Source organism: Mobula hypostoma, chromosome X1 (genome assembly GCF_963921235.1).
Source record: "Mobula hypostoma chromosome X1, sMobHyp1.1, whole genome shotgun sequence".
In the NCBI taxonomy this organism is placed as follows: Eukaryota; Metazoa; Chordata; class Chondrichthyes; order Myliobatiformes; family Myliobatidae; genus Mobula; species Mobula hypostoma.
Window position 1 is genome coordinate 69,561,422 of NC_086128.1, and position 25,135 is coordinate 69,586,556.

A 25,135-nucleotide genomic window follows, 5' to 3' on the forward strand; every position below is an offset into this window, starting at 1 on the left:
TGGTGGTGTGGGTCCTGAGGCTCCTGTACCTCCTTCCTGATGGTTGAGGGGTAATAACTGTTCCTAAACCTAGTGGTGTGAGTCCTGAGGCTCCTGTACCTCCTTCCTGATGGTTGAGGGGTAATAACTATCCCTGAACCTGGTGGTGTGGGTCCTGAGGCTCCTGTACCTCCTTCCTGATGGTTGAGGGGTAATAACTATCCCTGAACCTGGTGGTGTGGGTCCTGAGGCTCCTGTACCTCCTTCCTGATGGTTGAGGGGTAATAACTGTCCCTGAACCTGGTGGTGTGGGTCCTGAGGCTCCTGTACCTCCTTCCTGATGGTTGAGGGGTAATAACTGTTCCTGAACCTGGTGGTGTGGGTCCTGAGGCTCCTGTACCTCCTTCCTGACGGTTGAGGGGTAATAACCGTTCCTGAACCTGGTGGTGTGGGACCTGAGGCTCCTGTACCTCCTTCCTGATGGTTGAGGGGTAATAACTGTTCCTGAACCTGGTGGTGTGGGACCTGAGGCTCCAGTACCTCCTTCCTGATGGCAGTAACGAGAAGAATTCACAATTATATTGACATGGTTTTCAAAATTATCTTAACATTATATAAAAGAAAACTCCAGCTGTCTTAGCAAGAAAGGCTACGTGCGCGGGGGCACTTCAGTTACTGTGCGGCCGCGCAGCTTAGAGGGAACAGTGGTGGAAGGTTGCAGGGTGGTATTGAAGGATTGTTTGTCAGACAGGAGGCCTGTGATCAGTGGCCTGCTGCAGGGATGGCTGCTGGGTTCACTATTGCTTGTCATCTCTAGCAGTTAAGTGGAGAGAGTGGGTTTTTTTTCCCCTGGAGCTTAAGAGGCAGATGGGTGGCCCAATAAGGCCATAAAATATTGGACCATTCATTCTGTTTTTCAGTCTCTGTTTCTGTATAGTTTTTCATAAATTCTATTGTATTTCTTTATTTTGCTGTAAATGCCTGCAAGAAAGAGAATCTCAGTGACGTACCAGTACTTTGATAATGAATTTATATTGACTCTGACTATGGTTGATTTTTTTCCCCCAACCTCAATCTCTTGCTTTCTCCCCAGAACTCCCAGAGGTCTGTGAGATCATGAAGGCCATCGACAAGGTTGGATGGTCGCGGTCTTTTCCCCAGAGTAGAGGGAGCCTTAAACTAGAGGGTGGGGGTTTTAAAATGGACCTGAGGGGCAACCTTTTTCACAAGAGGGTGGTGAGCATATGGAATGAGCTACTGTGAAGTGGAAACCGTGGAGGCAGGTAGTTACCCTGTTTAAAATACTTTTCAATAGGGCATTAGGGCAGGAAAGAAGGCACATGGGACTAGCCGAGGTAGACACCTCGGTCAGCATAAACGAGTTAGGCTGAAGGGCCTGTTTCTGTGTTGTTTAACTCTGTGATTCTGTCCACTTTGGGAGCCTCACAAGTGAGTACAGCACTGGGATGACTCCCTGCAAATTTCAGTGCCGGGAAGGAACTCAGCCCCATTCCAGGAGTATCCCAGCAGCCTGTAACAGACCGCTGTGCAGCTTGAAGATGTGTCCGACAAGAAGCCTTCAGGAAGAATGAGGAAATCAACGGTCATTGGCACAAACTCGGGATGTTGTCCTGATCGTGCCAAATTTCAATTAGTTATTCCGATCTCCATTTCCATTGAAAGGTGCATTAAGATACTTTACAGAAGGTCCTGGTTGGGCGCCACACTAGTGTAGCAGTTAGCGTGACGCTATTACAGCTCTGGGCATTCCAGAGTTTGGAGTTCAATTCTGGGTCCGCCTGTAAGGAGTCTCTGCATATCTTCCCCAGGTTTTCCCAGTCCAAAGGCTAACCAGGTAGGTTAATCGCTCATTGTAAATTGTCCCGTAATTAGGTTAGGGTTAATGGGGTTTGCTGGGCCCTGTGTATCGCTAAATATATACATTTTGTGAGTGGTTAACCCAACTGGGTCTGGTCTCAAAGGACTCCAAGACAAATGATGTAGCTTCCTGTGTAATCACTTTCCTACAAAACCTTTGTCAGAGCTTGGGATGCTCCCATCGCTGATGAAGCTAACATCTGGAGTTTTGGCTCAACTTCTAAAACTTGCACTAATCTCAAGAATGGATAGCAGTAGTCAAAGTAAAAGCAAGAACGAGTTTAGATTCAGCAAGCTAATCATTTAGAGTCATAGGGCATTACTGCACAGAAACAGTCCTTTCAGCCCATCTAATCCATGCCTAGCCCCATTTAACCGCACCTGGACAATAGCCTTTCATACCCCTCCCCATCGTGTACCTATCCAAATGTTCCTTAAATGTTCAAATCAAACCTGTATCCATCACTACCACTCCCTCACCACCCTCTGAGTGAACAACTTCCCCCTCATGTTCACCCTCAACCCGCGACATCCAGTTCTAGTTCCGTTAGCACAACTGGGTAGAATGAGATTAATTTCACAACTCAGGAAATGTGACTGAGAAGGCAATGGCAAAAGGGAAACAACTCTGTGAACAGTTCCGATATTTAAAATTTAAAATATATCGTGATTTTCACGTTGGGGATTAAATCCGTTTCAGTGAGATTAGTGGTTGATTTCAGCAACACATTATATATGTTTTGAGAATACTAGAATATAAAGCTGAGGATGTAATGTTGAGACTGTATAAGGCACTGGTGAAGCCACACTTGGTGTATTGTGAGCAGATTTGGGTCCCCTATCTAAGAAAGGATGTGCCGACATTGGGGAGGATTCAAAAGACATTCACAAAATTGATTCTGGGATTGAAAGGTTTATTATAGAAGGAGCATTTGATGACCCTGGGCCTGCACTCACTGAAGAATGAGGGGGATCTCATTGAAACCTATAGAATGTTGAAAGGCCTCGATAGAGTGGATGTGGAGAGGTTGTTTCCTATAGTGGGGGAGTCTAGGACCAGAGGACACAGGTAGAGTGGATGTGGAGAGGTTGTTTCCTATAGTGGGGGAGTCTAGGACCAGAGGGCACAGATAGAGTGGATGTGGAGAGGATGTTTCCTATAGTGGGGGAGTCTAGGACCAGAGGACACAGCTAGACTGGATGTGGAGAGGATGTTTCCTATAGTGGGGGAGTCTAGGACCAGAGGACACAGATAGAGTGGATGTGGAGAGGATGTTCCCTATAGTGGGGGAGTCTAGGATCAGAGGACACAGATAGAGTGGATGTGGAGAGGATGTTCCCTATAGTGGGGGAGTCTAGGACCAGAGGGCACAGATAGAGTGGATGTGGAGAGGATGTTCCCTATAGTGGGGGAGTCTAGGACCAGAGGACACAGATAGAGTGGATGTGGAGATGATGTTTCCTATAGTGGGGGAGTCTAGGATCAGAGGACACAGATAGAGTGGATGTGGAGAGGATGTTTCCTATAGTGGGGGAGTCTAGGATCAGAGGACACAGATAGAGTGGATGTGGAGAAGATGTTTCCTATAGTGGGGGAGTCTAGGACCAGAGGACACAGATAGAGTGGATGTGGAGAGGATGTTTCCTATAGTGGGGGAGTCTAGGATCAGAGGACACAGATAGAGTGGATGTGGAGAAGATGTTTCCTGTAGTGGGGGAGTCTAGGACCAGAGGACACAGCCTCAGAATAGAGGAATGTCCAGTTAGTACGCCGATGCAAAAGAATTTCTTGAGCCTGAGGGTGGTGAATCTGTGCAACTCATTGCCACAGGTGGCTGTGGAAGCCAGGTCTTGGGGTATATTTAAGGCAGAGATTGATAGATTCTTGATTAGTCAGGGCATGAAGGGAGGAGGTTGGGTCTGAGAGGGAAATGGATCAGACATTATGAAATATCAGAGCAGATTCAATGGGCCAAATGGCCTATTTCTGCTCCTGTACCTTAAGGCCTTATATAAAACTACACCCACATGTAGACTGCAGATTACCCAGGGTGACTGAAATTTCCCACACGTTGGCATTCCATTGCATTCCCATCCCGCTGTTCCTCCCTGTCATATGCGTGGCTTTCCCCTGGGTGCTGCAGTTTTCCTTCCACAGTCCAAAGACATACCGGGTAGGCGAACTGGTCATTGTAAATTGTCCCATGTTCACTTTCAGGCACGGAGGCGTATCGAGGCTTTCTTCAAGAAGCAGAGTATTGCCCTTAACCATATGAACAGCAAGCCGACATTCTACTACATTGAGAATTCCCTGAAAACAACCCGAGTGGATCATTGTCGGCCAGGTTTCGGGAAAAACAAGCTAATTCATTTGGATTGTTCTGAATGCTGTGGTGAGTTCCGAGCTGATCTTCGTATTATACTGACTGAATCTTATAGATTGGGGCGGTAATGGTTAGCACAACGCTTTGCTGTACCAGCGACCCAAGTTCATTTCCCACCGCTGCCTGAATGGAGTTTGTATGTTCTCTCCATGACCATGTGGGTTTCCACAGGGTGCTCCAGTTTCCTCCCGCAGTCCAAAGATATACCAGTTGGAAGATTACTTGTTCATTGTAAATTGTCCTAGGGTTAAACTGGGGATTGTTGGACAGCACGGCTCGAGGGGCCGGCAGTGTTAGCTGTGAGGAGGATGCTAAGAGGATGCAGGGTGACTTGGATGGGTTGGGAGAGTGGGCAAATTCATGGCAGATGCAATTTAATGTGGATGAATGTGAAGTTATCCACTTTGGTGGCAAAAATAGGAAAACAGATTATTATCTGAATGGTGGCCGATTAGGAAAAGGGGAGGTGCAAAGAGACCTGGGTGTCATCATACTCCAGTCATTGAAAGTGGGCATGCAGGTACAGCAGGCGGTGAAAAAGGCGAATGGTACGCTGGCATTTATAGCGAGAGGATTCGAGTACAGGAGCAGGGAGGTATTACTGCAGTTGTACAAGGCCTTGGTGAGACCACACCTGGAGTATTGTGTGCAGTTTTGGTCCCCTAATCTGAAGGAAGACATTCTTGCCAGAGAGGGAGTACAAAGAAGGTTCACCAGATTGATTCCTGGGATGGCAGGACTTTCATATGAAGAAAGACTGGATGAACTAGGCTTATACTCGTTGGAATTTAGAAGATTGAGGGGGGATCTGATTGAAACGTATAAGATCCTAAAGGGATTGGACAGGCTAGATGCAGGAAGATTGTTCCCGATGTTGGGGAAGTCTAGAACGAGGGGTCACGGTTTGAGGATAAAGGGGAAGCCTTTTAGGACCGAGATGAGGAAAATCTTCTTCACACAGAGAGTGGTGAACCTGTGGAATTCTCTGCCACAGGAAACAGTTGAGGCCAGTTCATTGGCTATATTTAAGAGGGAGTTAGATATGGCCCTTGTGGCTACGGGGATCAGTGGGTATGGAGGGAAGGCTGGGGCGGGGTTCTGAGTTGGATGATCAGCCATGATCATAATAAATGGCGGTGCAGGCTCGAAGGGCCGAATGGCCTACTCCTGCACCTATTTTCTATGTTTCTATAAGTCTATTCTGCGCTGTGTGTCAATAAAGAAATAAACGTAAAACAGTACAGCACAGAAACAGGCCCCTCGGCCCACAATGTTATGCTGAACCAATTAAATTAGTGTTCAAATGGCCAATTAATCTAATCCCTTCTACCTACACGATGTCCATATCCTTCCACTTTCTTCACATTCCTGTGTCTATCTGAACACCTCTTAAATGCCTGTAATGTATCTGCCTTTTCTACCACCCCAGGCACATTCCAGGGGTGTGGCTAGAAACCCCATCACTCTCTGTAAAAAAAAAATGCTGCTCACATCTCCTTTCAGCTCTCAGCTTAAGTGCATACCTTCTGGTTTCAGACATTCCAATCCTAGGGAAAAGATGCTGTCTGTCTACTGTCCCTATGTCTCTCATAATCTTATAGACCACTGTCAGATCTCCTATCAGCCTCCCAGCTCTGGAGAAAACAACCCAGGTTTGTCCAGCCTCTCATTAAAACACACGCCCTCTAATCCAGGAAACATCCTGGGAAACCTCTTCTGCACCCTCTCCAAAGCCCGAGATCCTTCCTCTGATGGGGCATCCAAAACTGTATGCAGCACTCCAAATGTGGCCTAACTGAAGTTTCATAACGCTGCAGTGTTTACTGATTTTTGAACTCACTGCCTCGACTAATGAAGGGAAGTGTACTTTCTTAACCAACCTATCATCTATACATTTTTTATAGCTCTGAGATCTTGTAAGGCATCGAGAGTGCCAGAGGTGCACCAAAACTCTTAGCAAAATCCAAATTCTAATTCTATCCTGATGCGGCTTCTCAACCTGAAATGTCGACACAGATACAGCTCGAGTAGCTGAGCTCATCCAGCAAACTGCTCGTTGCCACGAGAGATTCTGCAGATGCTGGAAATCCAGAGCAAAACACGCAAAATGCTGAAGGGACTCAGCAGGTCAGGCAGCATCTGCGGAAATGATTAGACCCGGGTTCCGCGAGAGGTCGCCAGGGGTTTCACGAGAGATCGTAATTTTTAAAAATAAACACCGTTTTTTTGAACTTCCTGCAGCACACGATGCTAGTGCTCGTAGTGGTGGGCAGTGATCGAGCAGCTCCCGTTAGCAATCTTGCTGGAGGTCTCGCAGCCCAGTATGGCAGTGTGCAATAGGACCGTGTTTATTTAGTTGAGTCCATTCTCATTTTTTGATGCGAGATAGGGGAGGCTGTTAATAATTGGTGAGCAGTGTATTGCATGGAGGGGAGTTCTATAGGCCACGGGTCCCCAACGACCGGAATATAGGTGATAGCTAATACACTCAATTTCCTGTCTAAAAGGGTTTATCGAACGAATTTAATATTAAACACACAGCACATATTTTCCTCACATGAATAAGTCAATTATTGGGGAAGACAGGAGCTTGAAGTAAGTGTTGAACAAACTTCCAGCAGAAGTAGTAGAGGCAGGTTCGATATTATCATTTAAAGAAAATTGGATAGGTATATGGACAGGAGAGGAATGGAGGGTTATGGGCTGAGTGCAGGTCGGTGGGACTAGGTGAGAGTAAGAGTTCGGCACGGACTAGAAGGACCAAGATCGCCTGTTTCCGTGCTGTAATTGTTATATGGTTATATAAGTCACTTATAAGGCAATAGCATAATAACATTCTAAGTAACGTTTGGATATTAAACACACAGCACATATTTTCCCCGTATGAACATATAAAATCATTGCAACACACCAATATCGCTGAATCAGTGGGAGCCCTGGGCTTATTTCCCTGCAGCAAGACGGTCCTATCAAGGGGTGATGGGAGACAGCGATACTCGAAGGGGGTTCCTTATGTCCAGTCTATTCCGCAATTTAGTTTTCGTTGCATTCATCGCAGAGATATGTTGGAAATGGAAGCAATGTTTTCAGTGCTTTCGTGGCTATCTCAGGATATTTAGCTTGACTTAGATCCGGAATGCCGGCAGAGATGTTATATCAAACATACTTTTCAGCCCGCCGTCTTTTACAAGCTCAAGGAGTTGATCTCCTTCCCGCGCTGACATGGATGACGCGTGGGTAATGACCACGCGCACATTCAAGTTCAACAGTGCGCATGACAGGGAATGAGGAAAGGTGCAGCTGACTCATATCGCCAAATCATATCATCTCCTCGCGGCCCGGTAGCACATGCCTTGTGGCCCGGTGGTTGGGGACCGCTGAAAAAGGCTGATAATTGGTGAGCAGTGTATTACATGGAGGGGAGTTCTGTAGGCTGATAATTGGTGAGCAGTGTATTGCATGAAGGGGAGTTCTGCAGGCTGATAATTGGTGAGCAGTGTATTGCATGGAGGGGAGTTCTGTAGGCTGATAATTGATGAGCACTATAGCATGGAAGGGTGTTCTGTACGCTGATAATTGGTGAGCAGTGTATTGCATGGAGGGGTGTTCTATAGGCTGATATTGGTGAGCAGTATATTACATGGAGGGGTGTTCTGTAGGCTGATAATTGGTGAGCAGTGTATTGCATGGAGGGGTGTTCTGTAGGCTGATAATTGGTGAGCAGTGTATTACATGGTGGGGAGTTCTGTAGGCTGATAATTGGTGAGCAGTGTATTACATGGAGGGGAGTTCTGTAGGCTGATAATTGGTGAGCAGTGTATTATATGGTGGGGAGTTCTGTATGCTGATAATTGGTGAGCAGTGTATTGCATGGAAGGATGTTCTGTATGCTGATAATTGGTGAGCAGTGTATTGCATGGAGGGGTGTTCTGTAGGCTGATAATTGGTGAGCAGTGTATTACATGGAGGGGAGTTCTGTCGGCTGATAATTGGTGAGCAGTGTATTGCATGGAGGGGTGTTCTGTCGGCTGATAATTGGTGAGCAGTGTATTACATGGAGGGGAGTTCTGTAGGCTGATAATTGGTGAGCAGTGTATTACATGGAGGGGTGTTCTGAAGGCTGATAATTGGTGAGCAGTGTATTGCATGGAGGGGTGTTCTGTAGGCTGATAATTGGTGAGCAGTGTATTACATGGAGGGGAGTTCTGTAGGCTGATAATTGGTGAGCAGTGTATTGCATGGAGGGGAGTTCTGTAGGCTGATAATTGGTGAGCAGTGTATTGCATGGAGGGGTGTTCTGTCGGCTGATAATTGGCGAGCAGTGTACTACACGGAGGGGTGTTCTGTAGGCTGATAATTGGTGAGCAGTGTATTACACGGAGGGGTGTTCTGTAGGCTGATAATTGGTGAGCAGTGTATTACACGGAGGGGTGTTCTGTAGGCTGATAATTGGTGAGCAGTGTATTGCATGGAGGGGTGTTCTGTAGGCTGATAATTGGTGAGCAGTGTATTACATGGAGGGGAGTTCTGTCGGCTGATAATTGGTGAGCAGTGTATTACATGGAGGGGAGTTCTGTCGGCTGATAATTGGTGAGCAGTGTATTACATGGAGGGGTGTTCTGTCGGCTGATAATTGGTGAGCAGTGTATTGCATGGAGGGGTGTTCTGTAGGCTGATAATTGGTGAGCAGTGTATTACATGGAGGGGTGTTCTGTCGGCTGATAATTGGTGAGCAGTGTATTACATGGAGGGGTGTTCTGTAGGCTGATAATTGGTGAGCAGTGTATTGCATGGAGGGGAGTTCTGTAGGCTGATAATTGGTGAGCAGTGTATTACACGGAGGGGTGTTCTGTAGGCTGATAATTGGTGAGCAGTGTATTACATGGAGGGGTGTTCTGTAGGCTGATAATTGGTGAGCAGTGTATTACATGGAGGGGTGTTCTGTAGGCTGATAATTGGTGAGCAGTGTATTGCATGGAGGGGTGTTCTGTAGGCTGATAATTGGTGAGCAGTGTATTGCATGGAGTGGTGTTCTGTAGGCTGATAATTGGTGAGCAGTGTATTACATGGAGGGGTGTTCTGTAGGCTGATAATTGGTGAGCAGTGTATTGCATGGAGTGGTGTTCTGTAGGCTGATAATTGGTGAGCAGTGTATTACATGGAGGGGTGTTCTGTAGGCTGATAATTGGTGAGCAGTGTATTACATGGAGGGGTGTTCTGTAGGCTGATAATTGGTGAGCAGTGTATTACATGGAAGGGTGTTTCTGTACGCTGATAATTGGTGAGCAGTGTATTACATGGAGGGGTGTTCTGTAGGCTGATAATTGGTGAGCAGTGTACTACATGGAGGGGTGTTCTGTAGGCTGATAATTGGTGAGCAGTGTATTGCATGGAGGGGTGTTCTGTAGGCTGATAATTGGTGAGCAGTGTACTACATGGAGGGGAGTTCTGTAGGCTGATAATTGGTGAGCAGTGTATTGCATGGAGGGGTGTTCTGTAGGCTGATAATTGGTGAGCAGTGTATTACATGGAGGGGAGTTCTGTACGCTGATAATTGGTGAGCAGTGTATTACATGGAGGGATGTTCTGTAGGCTGATAATTGGTGAGCAGCGTATTACATGGAGGGGAGTTCTGTCGGCTGATAATTGGTGAGCAGTGTATTACACGGAGGGGTGGTCTGTAGGCTGATAATTGGTGAGCAGTGTATTACACGGAGGGGTGTTCTGTAGGCTGATAATTGGTGAGCAGTGTACTACATGGAGGGGAGTTCTGTAGGCTGATAATTGGTGAGCAGTGTACTACATGGAGGGGTGTTCTGTCGGCTGATAATTGGTGAGCAGTGTATTACACGGAGGGGAGTTCTGTAGGCTGATAATTGGTGAGCAGTGTATTACATGGAGGGGAGTTCTGTAGGCTGATAATTGGTGAGCAGTGTATTACATGGAGGGGTGTTCTGTAGGCTGATAATTGGTGAGCAGTGTATTACATGGAGGGGAGTTCTGTAGGCTGATAATTGGTGAGCAGTGTATTACATGGAGGGGAGTTCTGTAGGCTGATAATTGGTGAGCAGTGTATTGCATGGAGGGGTGTTCTGTAGGCTGATAATTGGTGAGCAGTGTATTACATGGAGGGGTGTTCTGTAGGCTGATAATTGGTGAGCAGTGTATTACATGGAGGGGTGTTCTGTAGGCTGATAATTGGTGAGCAGTGTATTGCATGGAGGGGAGTTCTGTAGGCTGATAATTGGTGAGCAGTATATTGCATGGAGGGGAGTTCTGTAGGCTGATAATTGGTGAGCAGTGTACTACATGGAGGGGTGTTCTGTAGGCTGATAATTGGTGAGCAGTGTATTACATGAAGAGGAGGACGGTCAGCTGATGAGCAGCGTGAACATTGAATGGACTCATTGAACTTGGGCTGTGGCGTTGGCCTCTCCCTCCTGAATTACCTCCCCCAACTTCCCCTTACGCCCTATTTATTGACATATGGGAGCGAAGAAGGTCTCCTGGTGTAGTAGAAAATTGGAAGGAATTTTTCATGCTGAAGAAGTTTTTATGGGCCGTGATTCAACTGCTGGCCTGCTGCTTTGCTGTTGTTGTAAACGTTGAAGAAGGTGGACTGTTAGAAGTAAATTGTAGTGTGAAGTTTTCGTATTTTTTGCAGTTTTCTCGCTTCGTTATTTTTATGCCTTTATTATTATGGAACAACGGACACAAAAAAGAAGTCTGTCTTTTCAGTGAAAGCCACTTATCAATGGGTTTTGTATAGACTGGTGATCCTAGTTGTTTTCTTCCATTGCGCCTCGTCTGTGGCAAGCAACTTACAAATGTAGCAATGGCTCCAGCAAAGTTGAAAAGACATTTAGCTACAAATCACAACCACATGACACGTAAAAGTGCTGATTATTTTAAACGACTATTGGAATCTCAAAACAAGCAGAGTAAAGTTTTTATTAATAAAGTCACAGTCGGTAAAAGGGTTCAGGAAGCAAGTTATTTAGTTGCAGGAGTTATTACCTAGAGAAGGAAAAGTCACACAGTTGGTGAGAACCTAATAATGCCAGCCTGTAAAATTATAGTGGGTAAAATACTCGGACAAGATGCTGGACCAGAAATTGAAAAAGTTTCACTCTCAAACAGTACGATAAGTCAACATATTGATGACATGTCTGTACTGTTCTATGTTCTATGATGCTGAAGAGGTTCTGTGTGATAAACTGATAAACAACAGCTTCTCCTTCCAGGCTGATGAGTCAATGGATTTCAGCAATAAATCTCATGTGGTAGCATTTGTAAGATAATGGTGAAATTCAAGAAAACTTTTTCTGTTGCAAAGAGCTGTCAGAAACAAGAAAGATCAAGATATATTTAATGTTTTGCCTTCATATCTGGAAACAAAAGGTCTGTCTTGGAGGAACTATGTTGGCAGCTGTACTGATGGTGCCATATCAATGATTGGCTCCATGAGAGGTTTTGTAAAATTAATTTTCATGTCGTAAATAACATTAATTAAAACCAATTTAAGAAATTTAACATTAATTAAAACTAATTTACAACCTTTATTTAAATTAAATTTACCAAGCCTACCTTTAGAAAAATAAAATCCCATTTTGGCTTAAGCCAGTTATTTAACAGAAGTTTATTATGTTTGCATTATGAGTTTTTGAAATTTATGAAAGGGAAAGAAAGAGATTACTGTCAAGAAAGGTAAGTTAAGCTTAACTATTTTTTTTTCAGGAAAGGCGGACTAAAAATTCATTCTCTACACAAAAGAGTACTGACTATTATTCTTGGGTAATTGTATCTACAACTTGCTGATTACACTAACGTACCACGAGCTCTAGATATAATCATTTTTAAGCAGGGGTTCCATGAAACCTGAAAATTATTTCAAGGGTTCCTCCAGGGCAAAAAGGTTGAGAAAGGCTGGATTGGACAGTCGATGTTTCAGGCCAGGTCTGTGAGATATTTTGTTGGTCCGTTTCAGAGCCTCTGCAGTCTCTTGTATCTCCATTCAACCTGAGTTTCTTGCTTTTATACTTAGTGGCCCATATATAAAACTTTGGGTGGTGGGGTAGAGATACGTCTCTACCGAAGGAAGTGTAAGTCACTCCTTCTCTCCTTACCTGGGCAAGGTGTAGCACCTGCTTACCCCCACCCCCAACACTCCCCTGATCAGGGTCACGTGAAGCCCTGGGAGAGGGTGGTGGATGGTCGTATGAGCAGCCGGTGCAGATCACAAGTCCTGGTTATGTGACCACTGACACCAGGCCGACAGTCTCTGAAGAATATTGATAATGGCTGGGGGTTCACCTGTCTTGTAAAGACACTGCCCAGAAGGCGGCGATGGGAAACCACCTCTGTAGAAAACTTTGCCAAGAACAATCATGGTCAAAGACACGTCATACAACGCGGCGCATAATGATGCTGATATAAAACCAAGAACATGATCTGGGATGTGTTCTACACTGACGTTTTCAAACATCAGTGTGGACCTCAAACGCATGATATACTCCAAACCAATGGCAAATAGAAATGTGATTTTGATCATGTGCTGTGGTAATATACTGTATGCATATTGATTATTACCACTTTGAACACTACAGCACAGTCCAGGCCCTTTAGCTCACACTGCTGTGCTGTGCCAACCCTTTCCCCTGCTCCAAGGTCATTCTAACCCTTCCCTCCCTCAGAGCGCTCCCTTTTTCTATCATTCTTTTGCCTGTCTAAGAGTCCCTTAAAAGCCCCTAATATATCTGTCTCTGCCACCACACCTGGCAGGGCGTTCCACGCACCCACCACCCTACCGCTGATATTCTCCCCCACCCCCCATATGCTCCTCAAATCATCTTAAAATTATGCTCCCTTGTATTAGCTAGTTCCACCCTGAGGAAAAAATCTCTGGCTGTCCATTCTGTCTATGTGTCTTATCAGCTTATACACCTCTATCAAGAAAGTTATCTTTCATCCGCCTCTCTTAAAGAGAAAAGCCTTAGTTCACTCAGTCTTGCCTCACAAGATGAAGCAGCATTCTGGTAAATCTCCACTTCACCCTCATCAAAGCTTCCACATCCTTCCTAATGAAGGGTCTTGTCTCAAAACACCGGCTCTTTATTCCTCTCCACAGATGCTGCCTGAGTTCCTCCAGCATTTTGTATGTGTTACTCAAGATTTCCAGTATCTGCAGAACCTTGTCTTTGTCACATTCTTCCTAAAATGAGGTGACCAGGTGTGGTCTAACCAGAGTTTTATAGAGCTGCAACATTACTCCATGGCTCTCGATCCCCTGACTAATGAAGGCCAATGCACCATGTGTCTTAACCACCCTATCAACTTACACGGCAATCTTGAGGGATCCGCGGACCTGGGACCTGAAGATCTCTCTGTTCCTGGACACATCCGCCATTAACTCTATACTCTTGTCTTTGAATTCAGTCTTCCGAAGGGAATCACTTCACACTTTTCAGTATTGAGCTCCATCTGGCACTTTCTAGTCTGTGTCTTACAATGTTACGTGACCACCATCTGATGTCGACCCCAGTCTATCTACTGCCTTTCCAATATCTGCTTCTCTTGCCTTCTCAGCTAGTTTAATTTCGATCACTTCTTTTTCCTTCCTGTGATTTTCCCTGTCCTATTTTCTAGCCGTGCTACTTGGTGGTGGAGGGTGTTTGGCGTGACTGGGGCGGGAAATGTGACTGAAACTCGCTGCCAACAGTTATGAGCTTTGGGGATTGAGGTTGGAAAAATATTTGCATCTCAGACCACGTTTTATCTCGATGGGCATGAATCATAGTGTGCAACAGCCTCAGATGGACACTGGAGAGCTGTTGCTGTCACGTCCGTGAAATGGCAACAGTGGTGTGAACAGACACAGCAGGACAGCATATCCAGTACCATCGTGCCACCTGCTTGTGGGGTACTGAAAGCAAACTGTGGTGGTTAGCTATACCTGATATAATAGAGGTTCCTTCAGGTTGCTATAGCTGGGGGGTGGGGTGGGGTAGGGGGATAAGCTCCCACTACCTATTAAATACTCCCAATGGCCCCTGACAACCAAGTCCAGCTCCTGGCCTTCACGTATGGCTCAGCTAATAAGCCCAGCAGAAGCGTTTCTTCCGACAGGGGAAGGCCAAAGGCGGGTTACTGGCACCTTAAAACCAGTCGCTTCAGGCAGATGGGTCTCGTCAGCCGTGGTTGGCAGCTCATCTAGGAGAAGGAAAACTCTGATCTCAAAGCCCAGCTGCCTTGTGGCTGTATTCGGGGAAGGCTTCGGGAGTAAACCCTGAGGGAAAAATCAAGAGCTGGAGTCCTGAGCAGTCCTACGTTGAGTTCAACGCTGACTGGCAACTCCTGCGATACTGCTGGTGTCAAAGTGAATCAGTTTCTGCTGTTTCTTTGGATTGCGTGGAGAGGGGGAGCCTGCTACACAGGCAACAGCTTGCTCTCCATGTCATACAGCACTGGCTTGCGTATGACAGCTAGGGCACAACATCTCTGATCATCCCTGACCACTGGCCACGATGTATTAGAACAGTACAGTACAGGAACAGGCCCTTCGGCCCACAATGTCTTGCCAAACCAATGGAATTAATCCACCAGTGGCGTAGTGGCATCCACACCGGACCTCGAGGCGAGCAGTCCCAGGTTTGAATCTGGCCAGCTCCTTGCACTCTTTCCGTCAGTGCTGGGTTGAGCGTCGAGCTAGCGACCTGGCCTGGTGAAAAGGAAAAAGAACAGCTGCCCAAGAAACAGCAAGGTAGCCGCCCGATGTGCCGCAAGGCTCGGAGAAGAGCAACTACAATGACCAATTAAATTAGTAATCAAATAGCCAACTTCTGCCCATACAGTGTCCATGTCCTTCCATTTCCCTCGCATTAACGTGCTTATCTAAATGTCCCTGATCTGTAGAACACAGAATCCCTGGAAAGAAGGGAAATATCTGTGATATAAAAAATGTTTATGAAGTGATAGATGGATGTCACAGCACATCTTCCATGCCAGCCGTGATATCTATCTACACTACACCCACACCCACACACTTACCTACGTTAGATCCCTATGAATTGTGTCATTGTACACCAGTCATTGGAAGTGAGCATACAGGTACAGCAGGTGGTGAAAAAGGCGAATGGTATGCCGGCATTTATAGCGAGAGGATTTGAGTACAGGAGCAGGGAGGTACTACTGCAGTTGTACAAGGCCTTGGTGAGACCACACCTGGAGTATTGTGTGCAGTTTTGGTCCCCTAATCTGAGGAAAGACATCCTTGCCATAGAGGGAGTACAAAGAAGATTCACCAGATTGATTCCTGGGATGGCAGGACTTTCATATGAAGAAAGACTGGATCGACTAGGCTGATACTCTCTGGAATTTAGAAGATTGAGGGGGGATCTGATTGAAACGTATAAAATCCTAAAGGGATTGGACAGGCTAGATGCAGGAAGATTGTTCCTGATGTTGGGGAAGTCCAGAACGAGGGGTCACAGTTTGAGGATAAAGGGGAAGCCTTTTAGGACAGAGATTAGGAAAAACTTCTTCACACAGAGAGTGGTGAATCTGTGGAATTCTCTGCCACAGGAAACAGTTGAGGCCAGTTCATTGGCTATGTTTAAGAGGGAGTTAGATATAGCCCTTGTGGCTACGGGGGTCAGGGGGTATGGAGGGAAGGCTGGGGCGGGGTTCTGAGTTGGATGATCAGCCATGATCACAATAAATGGTGGTGCAGGCTCGAAGGGCCGAATGGCCTACTCCTGCACCTATTTTCTATGTTTCCATGCACACAAGTGAGATTAGCTTAGGCATCATGATCGGCAAGGATCAAGAATCAGCTTTATTCACCATATAAGGTACTGTGCAAAAGTCTTAGGCACATATCTATGGCTGGGGTGCCTAAGACTTTAGCACAGTTCTGTAGTAATGTTATGTTTTGCACTGTACTACTGCCACACAAAAACAAACTAATTTCATGACGTACGTGGGTGACGATAAACCTGATTCTGATCTGGGTCTCTATTGCGGACTGAGAGTGGGAAGGGGGTCAGGGAGAGGGGAATCACGGTTGGGAAAAGGGGAAGGGAGAGGGGAGGGAGTGGGAAGCACCAGAGAGACATTCTGTAATGATCAGTGAACTAGTGGTTTGGAATCAAGTGACCTTGCCTGGTGTCTCAGGCCTGGGTAGGTCTGCACCCCTCCGCCCCTGGCACTCCCACTCTGTCCACCTGCCCTACTGCCCTCCCGTGCCACCCCACCCTCGCCGTTCCCAACATCCTTTACTCTCATCAGGTTATAAACTTGCTCTCTGCCCCACGTTGACCGATACACTTAATATATAATACATGTTGTAGACACAGTTCCACCAGGCTTAGTAGCTCAGCCACACGTGAAGGCCAGGAGCTGGACGTGGTTGTCAGAGGTTATTTGAGACGCGCACCATTGGGAGCATTTAGTAGGTAGTAATTTTAAATCTATAACTTTAAAAATTATTGCTTTTTTGTGCTGCTTTGGATCCAGAGTAACAATTATTTTGTTCTCCTTTACACTTGTAACATGAAACAATCTTCAACATGGTTCTGAGAAAGGGTGGGAGTGACAAATCTAAAACCCCTAGATAACATAGAGACTAATGTAAGGCAAAAAAAAACAGGGGAGGTTATGTACGACACTGAGCACTTAGTACAGGTTTCACTCCCTTCAGCTCCTCTACCTGTGCAATGCCTTTTAAACAAAAGCGGCTTTCTTTGTCAGAACTTTGACCCAATCAAACAGCCGGCGAGGCTGAAAACCTGAAACAAGAGCAGCAATTACAGGAAACGCTCAGCAGACACAGAAAGAGAAACACAATTAAACCTTTCTACTCAAACCCTCATCCCCTATCCCTTTCCATCATTAAATCACCAACTCCAGTCCACTTCTACTCAGTCATTTTAATGTAGAAGGATTGGCCTTAATGGAGTCATAAGACCATAAGATTTCAGCCCATCATTCCATCTTGGCTGATTCATTATCCCTCTGAACCCCATTCTCCTGGCTTCTCCCGGTAACCTTTGATGCCCCTGACTTATCAAGAACCTATCAACCTCTGCTTTAAATGACTTGGCCTCCACAGCCGCCTGTGGGAATGAATTCCACAGATTCACCACCCTCTGCCTAAAGAATTTTTTCCTCATCTCCGTTACAAATGGACATCCCTCTATTCTGAGGCCTTGCCCTCTGGTCCTAGACTCCCCCACTATAGGAAACATCCTCTCCACATCCACTCTATCTGTGCCCTCTGGTCCTAGACTCCCCCAATATAGGAAACATCCTCTCCACATCCACTCTATCTGAGCCCTCTGGTCCTAGACTCCCCCACTATAGGAAACATCCTCTCCACATCCACTCTATCTGTGCCCTCTGGTCCTAGACTCCCCCAATATAGGAAACATCCTCTCCACATCCACTCTATCGTGCCCTCTGGTCCTAGACTCCCCCACTTTAGGAAACATCCTCTCCACATCCACTCTATCTGTGTCCTCTGGTTCTAGACGCCTCCACTACGGGAAACATCCTCTCCACATCCACTCTATCTGTGCCCTCTGGTCCTAGACTCCCCCCACTATAGGAAACATCCTCTCCACATCCACACTATCTGTGTCGTCTGGTCCTAGACTCCCCCCACTATAGGAAACATCCTCTCCACATCCACTCTATCTGTGTTGTCTGGTCCTAGACTCCCCCCACTATAGGAAACATCCTCTCCACATCCACTCTATCTGTGTCGTCTGGTCCTAGACTCCCCCACTATAGGAAACATCCTCTCCACATCCACTCTATTTGTGTCGTCTGGTCCTAGACCCCCCCCACTATAGGAAACATCCTCTCCACATCCACTCTATCTGTGCCCTCTGGTCCTAGACTCCCCCACTACAGGGAAACATCCTCTCCATATCCACTCTATCTGTGCCCTCTGGTCCTAGACTCTCCCCACTATAGGAAACATCCTCTCCACATCCACTCTATCTGTGCCCTCTGGTCCTAGACTCCCCCACTATAGGAAACATCCTCTCCACATCCACTCTATCTGTGTCCTCTGGTCCTAGACTCTCCCCACTATAGGAAACATCCTCTCCACATCCACTCTATCTGTGTCGTCTGGTCCTAGACTCCCCCACTATAGGAAACATCCTCTCCACATCCACTCTATCTGTGCCCTCTGGTCCTAGACTCCCCCACTACAGGGAAACATCCTCTCCATATCCACTCTATCTGTGCCCTCTGGTCCTAGACTCTCCCCACTATAGGAAACATCCTCTCCACATCCACTCTACCTGTGTTCTCTGGTCCGAGATTCCCCCCACGATAGGAAACATCCTCTCCACATCCACTCTATCTGTGTCCTCTGGTCCTAGACTCCCCCACTATAGGAAACATCCTCTCCACATCCACTCTATCTGTGTCGTCTGGTCCTAGACTCCCCCACTATAGGAAACATCCTCTCCACATCCACTCTATCTGTGTCGTCTGGTCCTAGACTCCCCCACTATAGGAAACATCCTCTCCACATCCACTCTATCTGTGTCGTCTGGTCCTAGACTCCCCCACTATAGGAAACATCCTCTCCACATCCACTCTATCTGTGTCGTCTGGTCCTAGACTCCCCCCACTATGGGAAACACGTTCTCCACATCCACTGTATCTCGACTTTTCAATATTCGATAGATTTCAGTGAGATCACTCCCCCCCCCCGCCATTCTTCTAAGTGCCAGTGAGTACAGGCCCAAAGCCATCAAACATTCCTCATGGAGTCGTAGAGCATTACGGTACAGAAACAGATCCTTTGGCCCACCTGCCGAGTCCAATATACCTGCACCTGGACATAGCTGTCCATACCCGTCCCATCCATGCACATGGCAAAACCCTCTTAAATGTTACAGTTGATCCCATATCCACCACTTCCACTGGCAGCTCATTGCACACTCTCACTACCCTCTGAGCAAAGAAATTCCCCCTCATGTTCCCTTTAAATATTTCACCTTTCACCCTTAACCCATGACCTCTGGTTGTAGTCACACCCAATCTCAGTGGAAAAAACTTGCTGACACTTACCCTCATAATTCTGTATGCCCCTTTAAAATCTCCGCTCAGTTGTCTACACTCCAGAGAATGAAGTCCTCACCCGTTCAACCTTTCCCTCGAACTCAGGTGCTCCAGGCCCGGCAACGTCCTTGTAAATTTTCCCTGTACTCTTTCTACCTTAAGGACATAAGATCCAGGAGCAGGGGTCGGCCATCCGGCCCGTTGAGCCTGATCTGCCATTCAGTAAGATCAGGGCTCATCTCCACCTCCCTGCCTTTTCCCCAGAACCCTTAATTCCTCTACTATGCAAAAATCTATCCAACCTTGTCTCAAATATATTTACTGAGGTAGCCTCCACTGCTTCATTGGGTAGAAAATTCCACAGATTTACTGCTCTCTGGGAAAAGCAGTTCCTCCTCATCTCTGTCCTATACCTACTCCCCTGAGTACTGAGGCTATGTCCCCTAGTTCTAGTTAACCTTATTTACATCTTTCCTCTAGGCAGGTGACCAAAACTGCACACAATTCTCCAATGTCTTGCACAACTTCAACATAACATCCCATCTCCTGTACTCAATACTTTGATTTATCTAGGCTAATGTGCCAAAAGCCTATCTACCTGTGATGCCACTTTCAATTATAGGCCTGTATTCTCAGATCCCTGTGCCCTAACACACTCCTCAGTGCCCTACCACTCACTCTGTAAGACCTGGTTGGTCCTGCCAAACTGCATCACCTCACACTTGTCTGCATTAAATTCCCTCTGCTATTTTCCAGCCTATATTTGTGGCTGCAATACATGATTAGCCTTCCGCGCTGTCCACTACACCCCTAATCTTGGCATCATCCACAAATTTTCTGATCCAGTTAAGTACTTTATCATCTGGATCGTTGCTCTAGATGACACACAACAATGGAACCAGCACCGATCCCTTCGGCACTCCACTAGTCACAGACCTGCAGTCAGAGCGGCAACTATCTGCTACTACTCTCTGGCTTCTCCCACAAAGCCAATGTCTAATCCAATTTAGTACATCATCATGAATGTCGAGCGACTGAATCTTCCCAACCAACCTCCCATGCAGGAGCTTGTCAAGGGCCTTGCTAAAGTCCATGTAGACAACATCCACTGCCTTGTCTTCATCCACTTTCCTGTAACTTCCTCAAAGAACTCTATAAGATTGGTTAGACGTGACCTACCACACACACATGCTGACTATCTCTAATCAGTTCTTGTCTATCCAAATACTCATATGTCCAGTCCCTTAGAATACCTTCCAGTAACTTTCCCACAACTGATGTCAAACTCACCGGCCTATAATTTCTTGGTTTATATTTAGAGCCTTTCTTAAACAGCGGATCAACTTTGGCTATCCGCTAATCGACTAGTACCTTTCCTGTCACTAAGGATTATTTAAATATCCCTGCTAGGGCCCAGCAATTTGTACACTTACTTCCCGCAGGGTCCGAGGGAACATTTCGTCAGGCCCTGGGGATTTATCCATCCTAATTTGCCTCAGGTCTGCAAGCACTTCCTCCTCTGTAATCTATGTAGGATCCATGAAGTTGATAACGCTTTGTCTCACTTCTATACACACTGTGTCCGTCTCCTGAGTAAATACAGATGTCAAAAAATAACTTAAGATCTCCCCGTCTCTTTTGACTCCTCACGTGCATTACCATTCTGATCTTCCAGAGGGCCAGTTTTATCCCTTGCAGTCCTTCTGCTCTTAACAGATCTGTAGAATCTCCTTCATCTTGTCTGCTGGGCAACCTCTTGCCTTCTTCTATCCGACCTGATTTTCCATCTGGAGCCTCTGTGATGGTCCTGATGGTTTTTTGCAGGAATGCCAGAGAGAGAGTAGGTTCTGCACGGCGAGCAGCCAGTAAAACCTCTACAACCCACCTCTATAGACTCTCATCGTGCTGTCCACTCCTGTCTCTGGCCCTGCTCTTACCAGCTCCTGCTATTTATCTTTCTCACACTCAGACACCTCCTCAATCCGGTCTTCCCAAGGCACTGTCAGTTCTACCACGACCACCTGCTTCAAGATTTCTGACAGAATGACCCTGTCAGGCCTCAGGGATGACAATGCGATGAAGTCAGAGAACTTTAATTGCTTGCCAAGATTGACTTTTGGTGTCAGACTTCAGCTGCATTTGAACTCCCCTGATTCTGTGGCATATAGGAGTGCTCTGGAGTTCCTTCCATCGAGGTGAGCTACTTTGCCAAGCCACTGTCCATTACATGATCTCCCTCATCAGAAACAAAGTACCATCAGACCTATGCTCACTGGAGTTTAGAAGAGTGAAGGCAGGTCTCATTGCCATCTATTGAACAAGATTCTGGGAATGAAAGGGTTAACCTGTGAGGAGCGTTTTGATGGCTCTGGGCCTCTACTTGCTGGAGTTTAGAAGTGTGAGCGTTATCTCATTGAAATCTGTCAAATGTTGAAAGGCCTCGATAGAGTGGATGTAGAGAGAATGTTTCCTGTCGCGGCAGAGGACACAGCCTCAGAATAGAGGGATATCTATTTAGAAAGGAGATGAGGAGGAAGTTCTTTAGTTCAGCCAAGTGGAGGCCAAATCACTGGGCACATTAGAGCGGAGGTTGAAAAGTTCTTGATTAGTCAGAGGTTGTGGGGAGAAGGCAGGAGAATGGGGTTGAGAGGGATAGTAAATCGACTATCATCAAATGGCAGAACAGATTCAAGGGCCTGAATGGCCTAGTTCTACACCTATGACTAGGCCTATACCTCATTCATCAAATCCAGGCAAAGCTGAACTAGTTAAATCTCCCTGCATTTATACTGGTTGAAGTTCTAACCAGCTCCTCTTTAAATGTTATCAACTAGGTAATCAATTTTGGTTACTCACCAAGTTAATTGTGCAACTGTCACCACCAAACACTAACTAACATGAAAGTTAAGTTAACTGCTGAGTTAAAATATAGAACAAGCTGAACCCCAACAAAGAATATTACAGCACAATACCGACCCTTTGGCCCACAATGTAGTGCTGACCTTTTTACTGCCTCCAAGATTAATCTAACCTTTCATAGCCCTCCACTTTTCTATCATCCATGTGTCTAAGAGTCTCTGAAATGTCCCTAATGTATCTGCCTCTACCACCACCCTCAGCAAAGTGTTCCACACACCCACCACTCTCTGTGTAAAAAAAAATCTACCCCTGACATCCCCCCTTTATACTTTCCTCCAATCACCTTAAAATTATGCCGTCTTGTATTAGCATTTCCACCCTGGGAAAAGGTCTGTGGCTGTCTACTCAATTAATGCCTCTTATGTTTGTCTTCTTTCGTCATCTCTCATCCTCCTCCACTCAGCCTTGCTCTCTAACCCGGGCGGCATCCTGGTAAATCTCTGCACCCTCTCTAAAACTTCCATATCCTTCCTACAATGAGGCGACCAGAACTGAACACAATACTCCCAAGTGTGGTTTAACCAGGGTTTTACAGAGCTGCAGTTTTACCTCACAGCTGGTTAAAGTTCTAACCAGCTCCTCTTTAAATGTTATTGACCAGCTAATGGTTAATCCCCTGACTAATGACACACCAAACACCTTAACCAACTATTAACTTTTGTTTTTCTTTTCTAAGGAAATGGGGGATTTTTGTTTTTATTTAGAAATATACCCTTCAAGCTGAGCTGCGCCACCCAGCAACCCCCTGATTTAACGCTAGCCTAATCACAGGACCGTTTACGATGACCGGTTAACCTAGTCTTTGGACTACAGGCGGAAACCCACCCGCACACAGGAAGGGACGTACAGACTTGCCTACAGAGGACAAGAATTGAACTCCGACGCCACCAGCTGTAATAAAGTGGCACTGACCACTACACTTGGAGTCCTCAAAGTTGCCACTCACCAGCATCCCACCCCCAGAGCTTTGTAGTCCCGTAGAAGCAACTAAACCATGGTTCTGGGCTTTGTGGTACTTGGGTTGTCCTGTTGGTGTTTGGCTGCCCTGCTGCACGTTCTAACTATGTGTCTCCATGTTTCTCCCGCAGTGGTATGTGATCATGGAATGTACAGCCCCACCAATGATGTCTACTGTAAACCATGCTCCAGCGTCAAGATTAATTACTACGGCGCAACGGCCTGCTAACCAGAGCCGCCCTCTTCCACCTTATATTCAAACTCCCCCACAAACCCAGTAATTATTACCCTTGAAAGATCTGTCTGTGTACATCTGCTCTGTTTGTGAGATCTGTGTTGCTGAAAGATCTGGTTTTGCACAGGTTGATGGCGAGGTCTCCTCTGCCAATTGGTTACTGGCAACATTTGTGCAAGTTTAATGTCTCTATTCTCCTAGCCTCTAACGTTAGCATCCAGAGGTCCTGTCACCCAATCAAACACTGATTAGTAAACTATCCGTGAAAGATTAGGAAGTCTGAAAAACTTCCTTTAAAATACCACAGATTTTGAAGTAAACAGAATGTATTTTGAAAATAATTCTCTCTAAAGCTGAATGCCCACTCTTTCAGTGTGTACATGTCAACTCTGTTGGCAAATTGAGATCATCGGTACGTGTCAGAAAGCGCTGGAGCAATCACCATTTTCACTGAAACACGACACGTGGAATCGTCTCTGAAAAAATGACAGTCTGTGGTGTTCTATAGCTTTACTGAGCAGACAAGGCTGTGAGTATGGGCCAGCAGTTATTGTCCTGTCAAAGATTAAACATACTTTAACCAATTTGGGGCTGGCCAAACCTTGAGAACTGATTTATCATGATCTGCTGTTTCTAAGTCAATGAAAACACAGACATATAGTTTGTAATAAAAATGTACTTTGCAACAACTTTTATTTGTGTTTTTGACAATAAATACCAGCCATTAGGCAAGCAGGTGTGGATATCAGCAGGAGTTCTTCATGTGTAGTGTAATGGGACAGGGTAATGGACATTAACAGTCCTGTGGGACAGGAACAAGGAGTGGACGTTCGACAGGAGCTCTCCACGTGTAGTGTGATGGGACAGGGGTAATGGACACGGTCCTGTGGGACAAGAACAAAGTGTGGACATTTGACAGGAACTCTCCACGTGTAGTGTGATGATACAGGGTAATGGACACTGAGTGTCCTGTGGGACAAGAACAAAGTGTGGACATTCGACAGGAAGTCTCCAAGTGTAGTGTGATGGGACAGGGTAATGGACACTGAGTGTCCTGTGGGACAAGAACAAAGAGTGGACGTTCGACAGGAAGTCTCCACGTGTAGTGTGATGGGACAGGGTAATGGACACTGAGTGTCCTGTGGGACAAGAACAAAGTGTGGACATTCGACAGGAAGTCTCCAAGTGTAGTGTGATGGGACAGGGTAATGGACACTGAGTGTCCTGCGGGACAAGAACAAAGAGTGGACATTTGACAGGAACTCTCCACGTGTAGTGGGATGGGACAGGGTAATGGACACTGAGTGTCCTGTGGGACAGGAACAAAGAGTGGACGTTCGACAGGAACTCTCCACGTGTAGTGTGATGGGACAGGTAATGGACACTGAGTGTCCTGTGGGACAAGAACAAAGTGTGGACATTCGACAGGAACTCTCCACTTGTAGTGGGATGGGACAGGGTAATGGACACTGACTGTCCTTGTGGGACAAGAACAAAGAGTGGACATTCGACAGGAACTCTCCACGTGTAGTGGGATGGGACGGAGGTAATGGGCACTGACGATCCTGCGTTACTACAGCAGGACCAAGTGATGAAACATTCAGGTCTTAATGATATTTTGAATCACGAAGTGAGATTGTAGATCCTTTGGCCTGGCAGTAACAGTTAAATTTCAGGTGTAGTTAAAAGCAAGGATGTAATACTG

General features: G+C 46.2%; 1 protein-coding gene across 1 annotated transcript in view; it reads left to right on the forward strand.

Annotated features, from left to right (window-relative positions):
* Window positions 1-24,157, forward strand: part of LOC134340242 (zona pellucida-binding protein 2-like) — a 103,122-nt gene extending 78,965 nt beyond the window's left edge. Inside the window, exons 7-8 of the mRNA XM_063037243.1 lie at window positions 4,076-4,250; window positions 23,327-24,157. Of these exons, the coding sequence (XP_062893313.1) occupies window positions 4,076-4,250; window positions 23,327-23,424 (273 nt within the window). The 3' untranslated portion in view covers window positions 23,425-24,157. The remainder of the gene's footprint in view (window positions 1-4,075; window positions 4,251-23,326) is intronic.
* The last annotated feature ends 978 nt before the right edge of the window (window positions 24,158-25,135 follow it).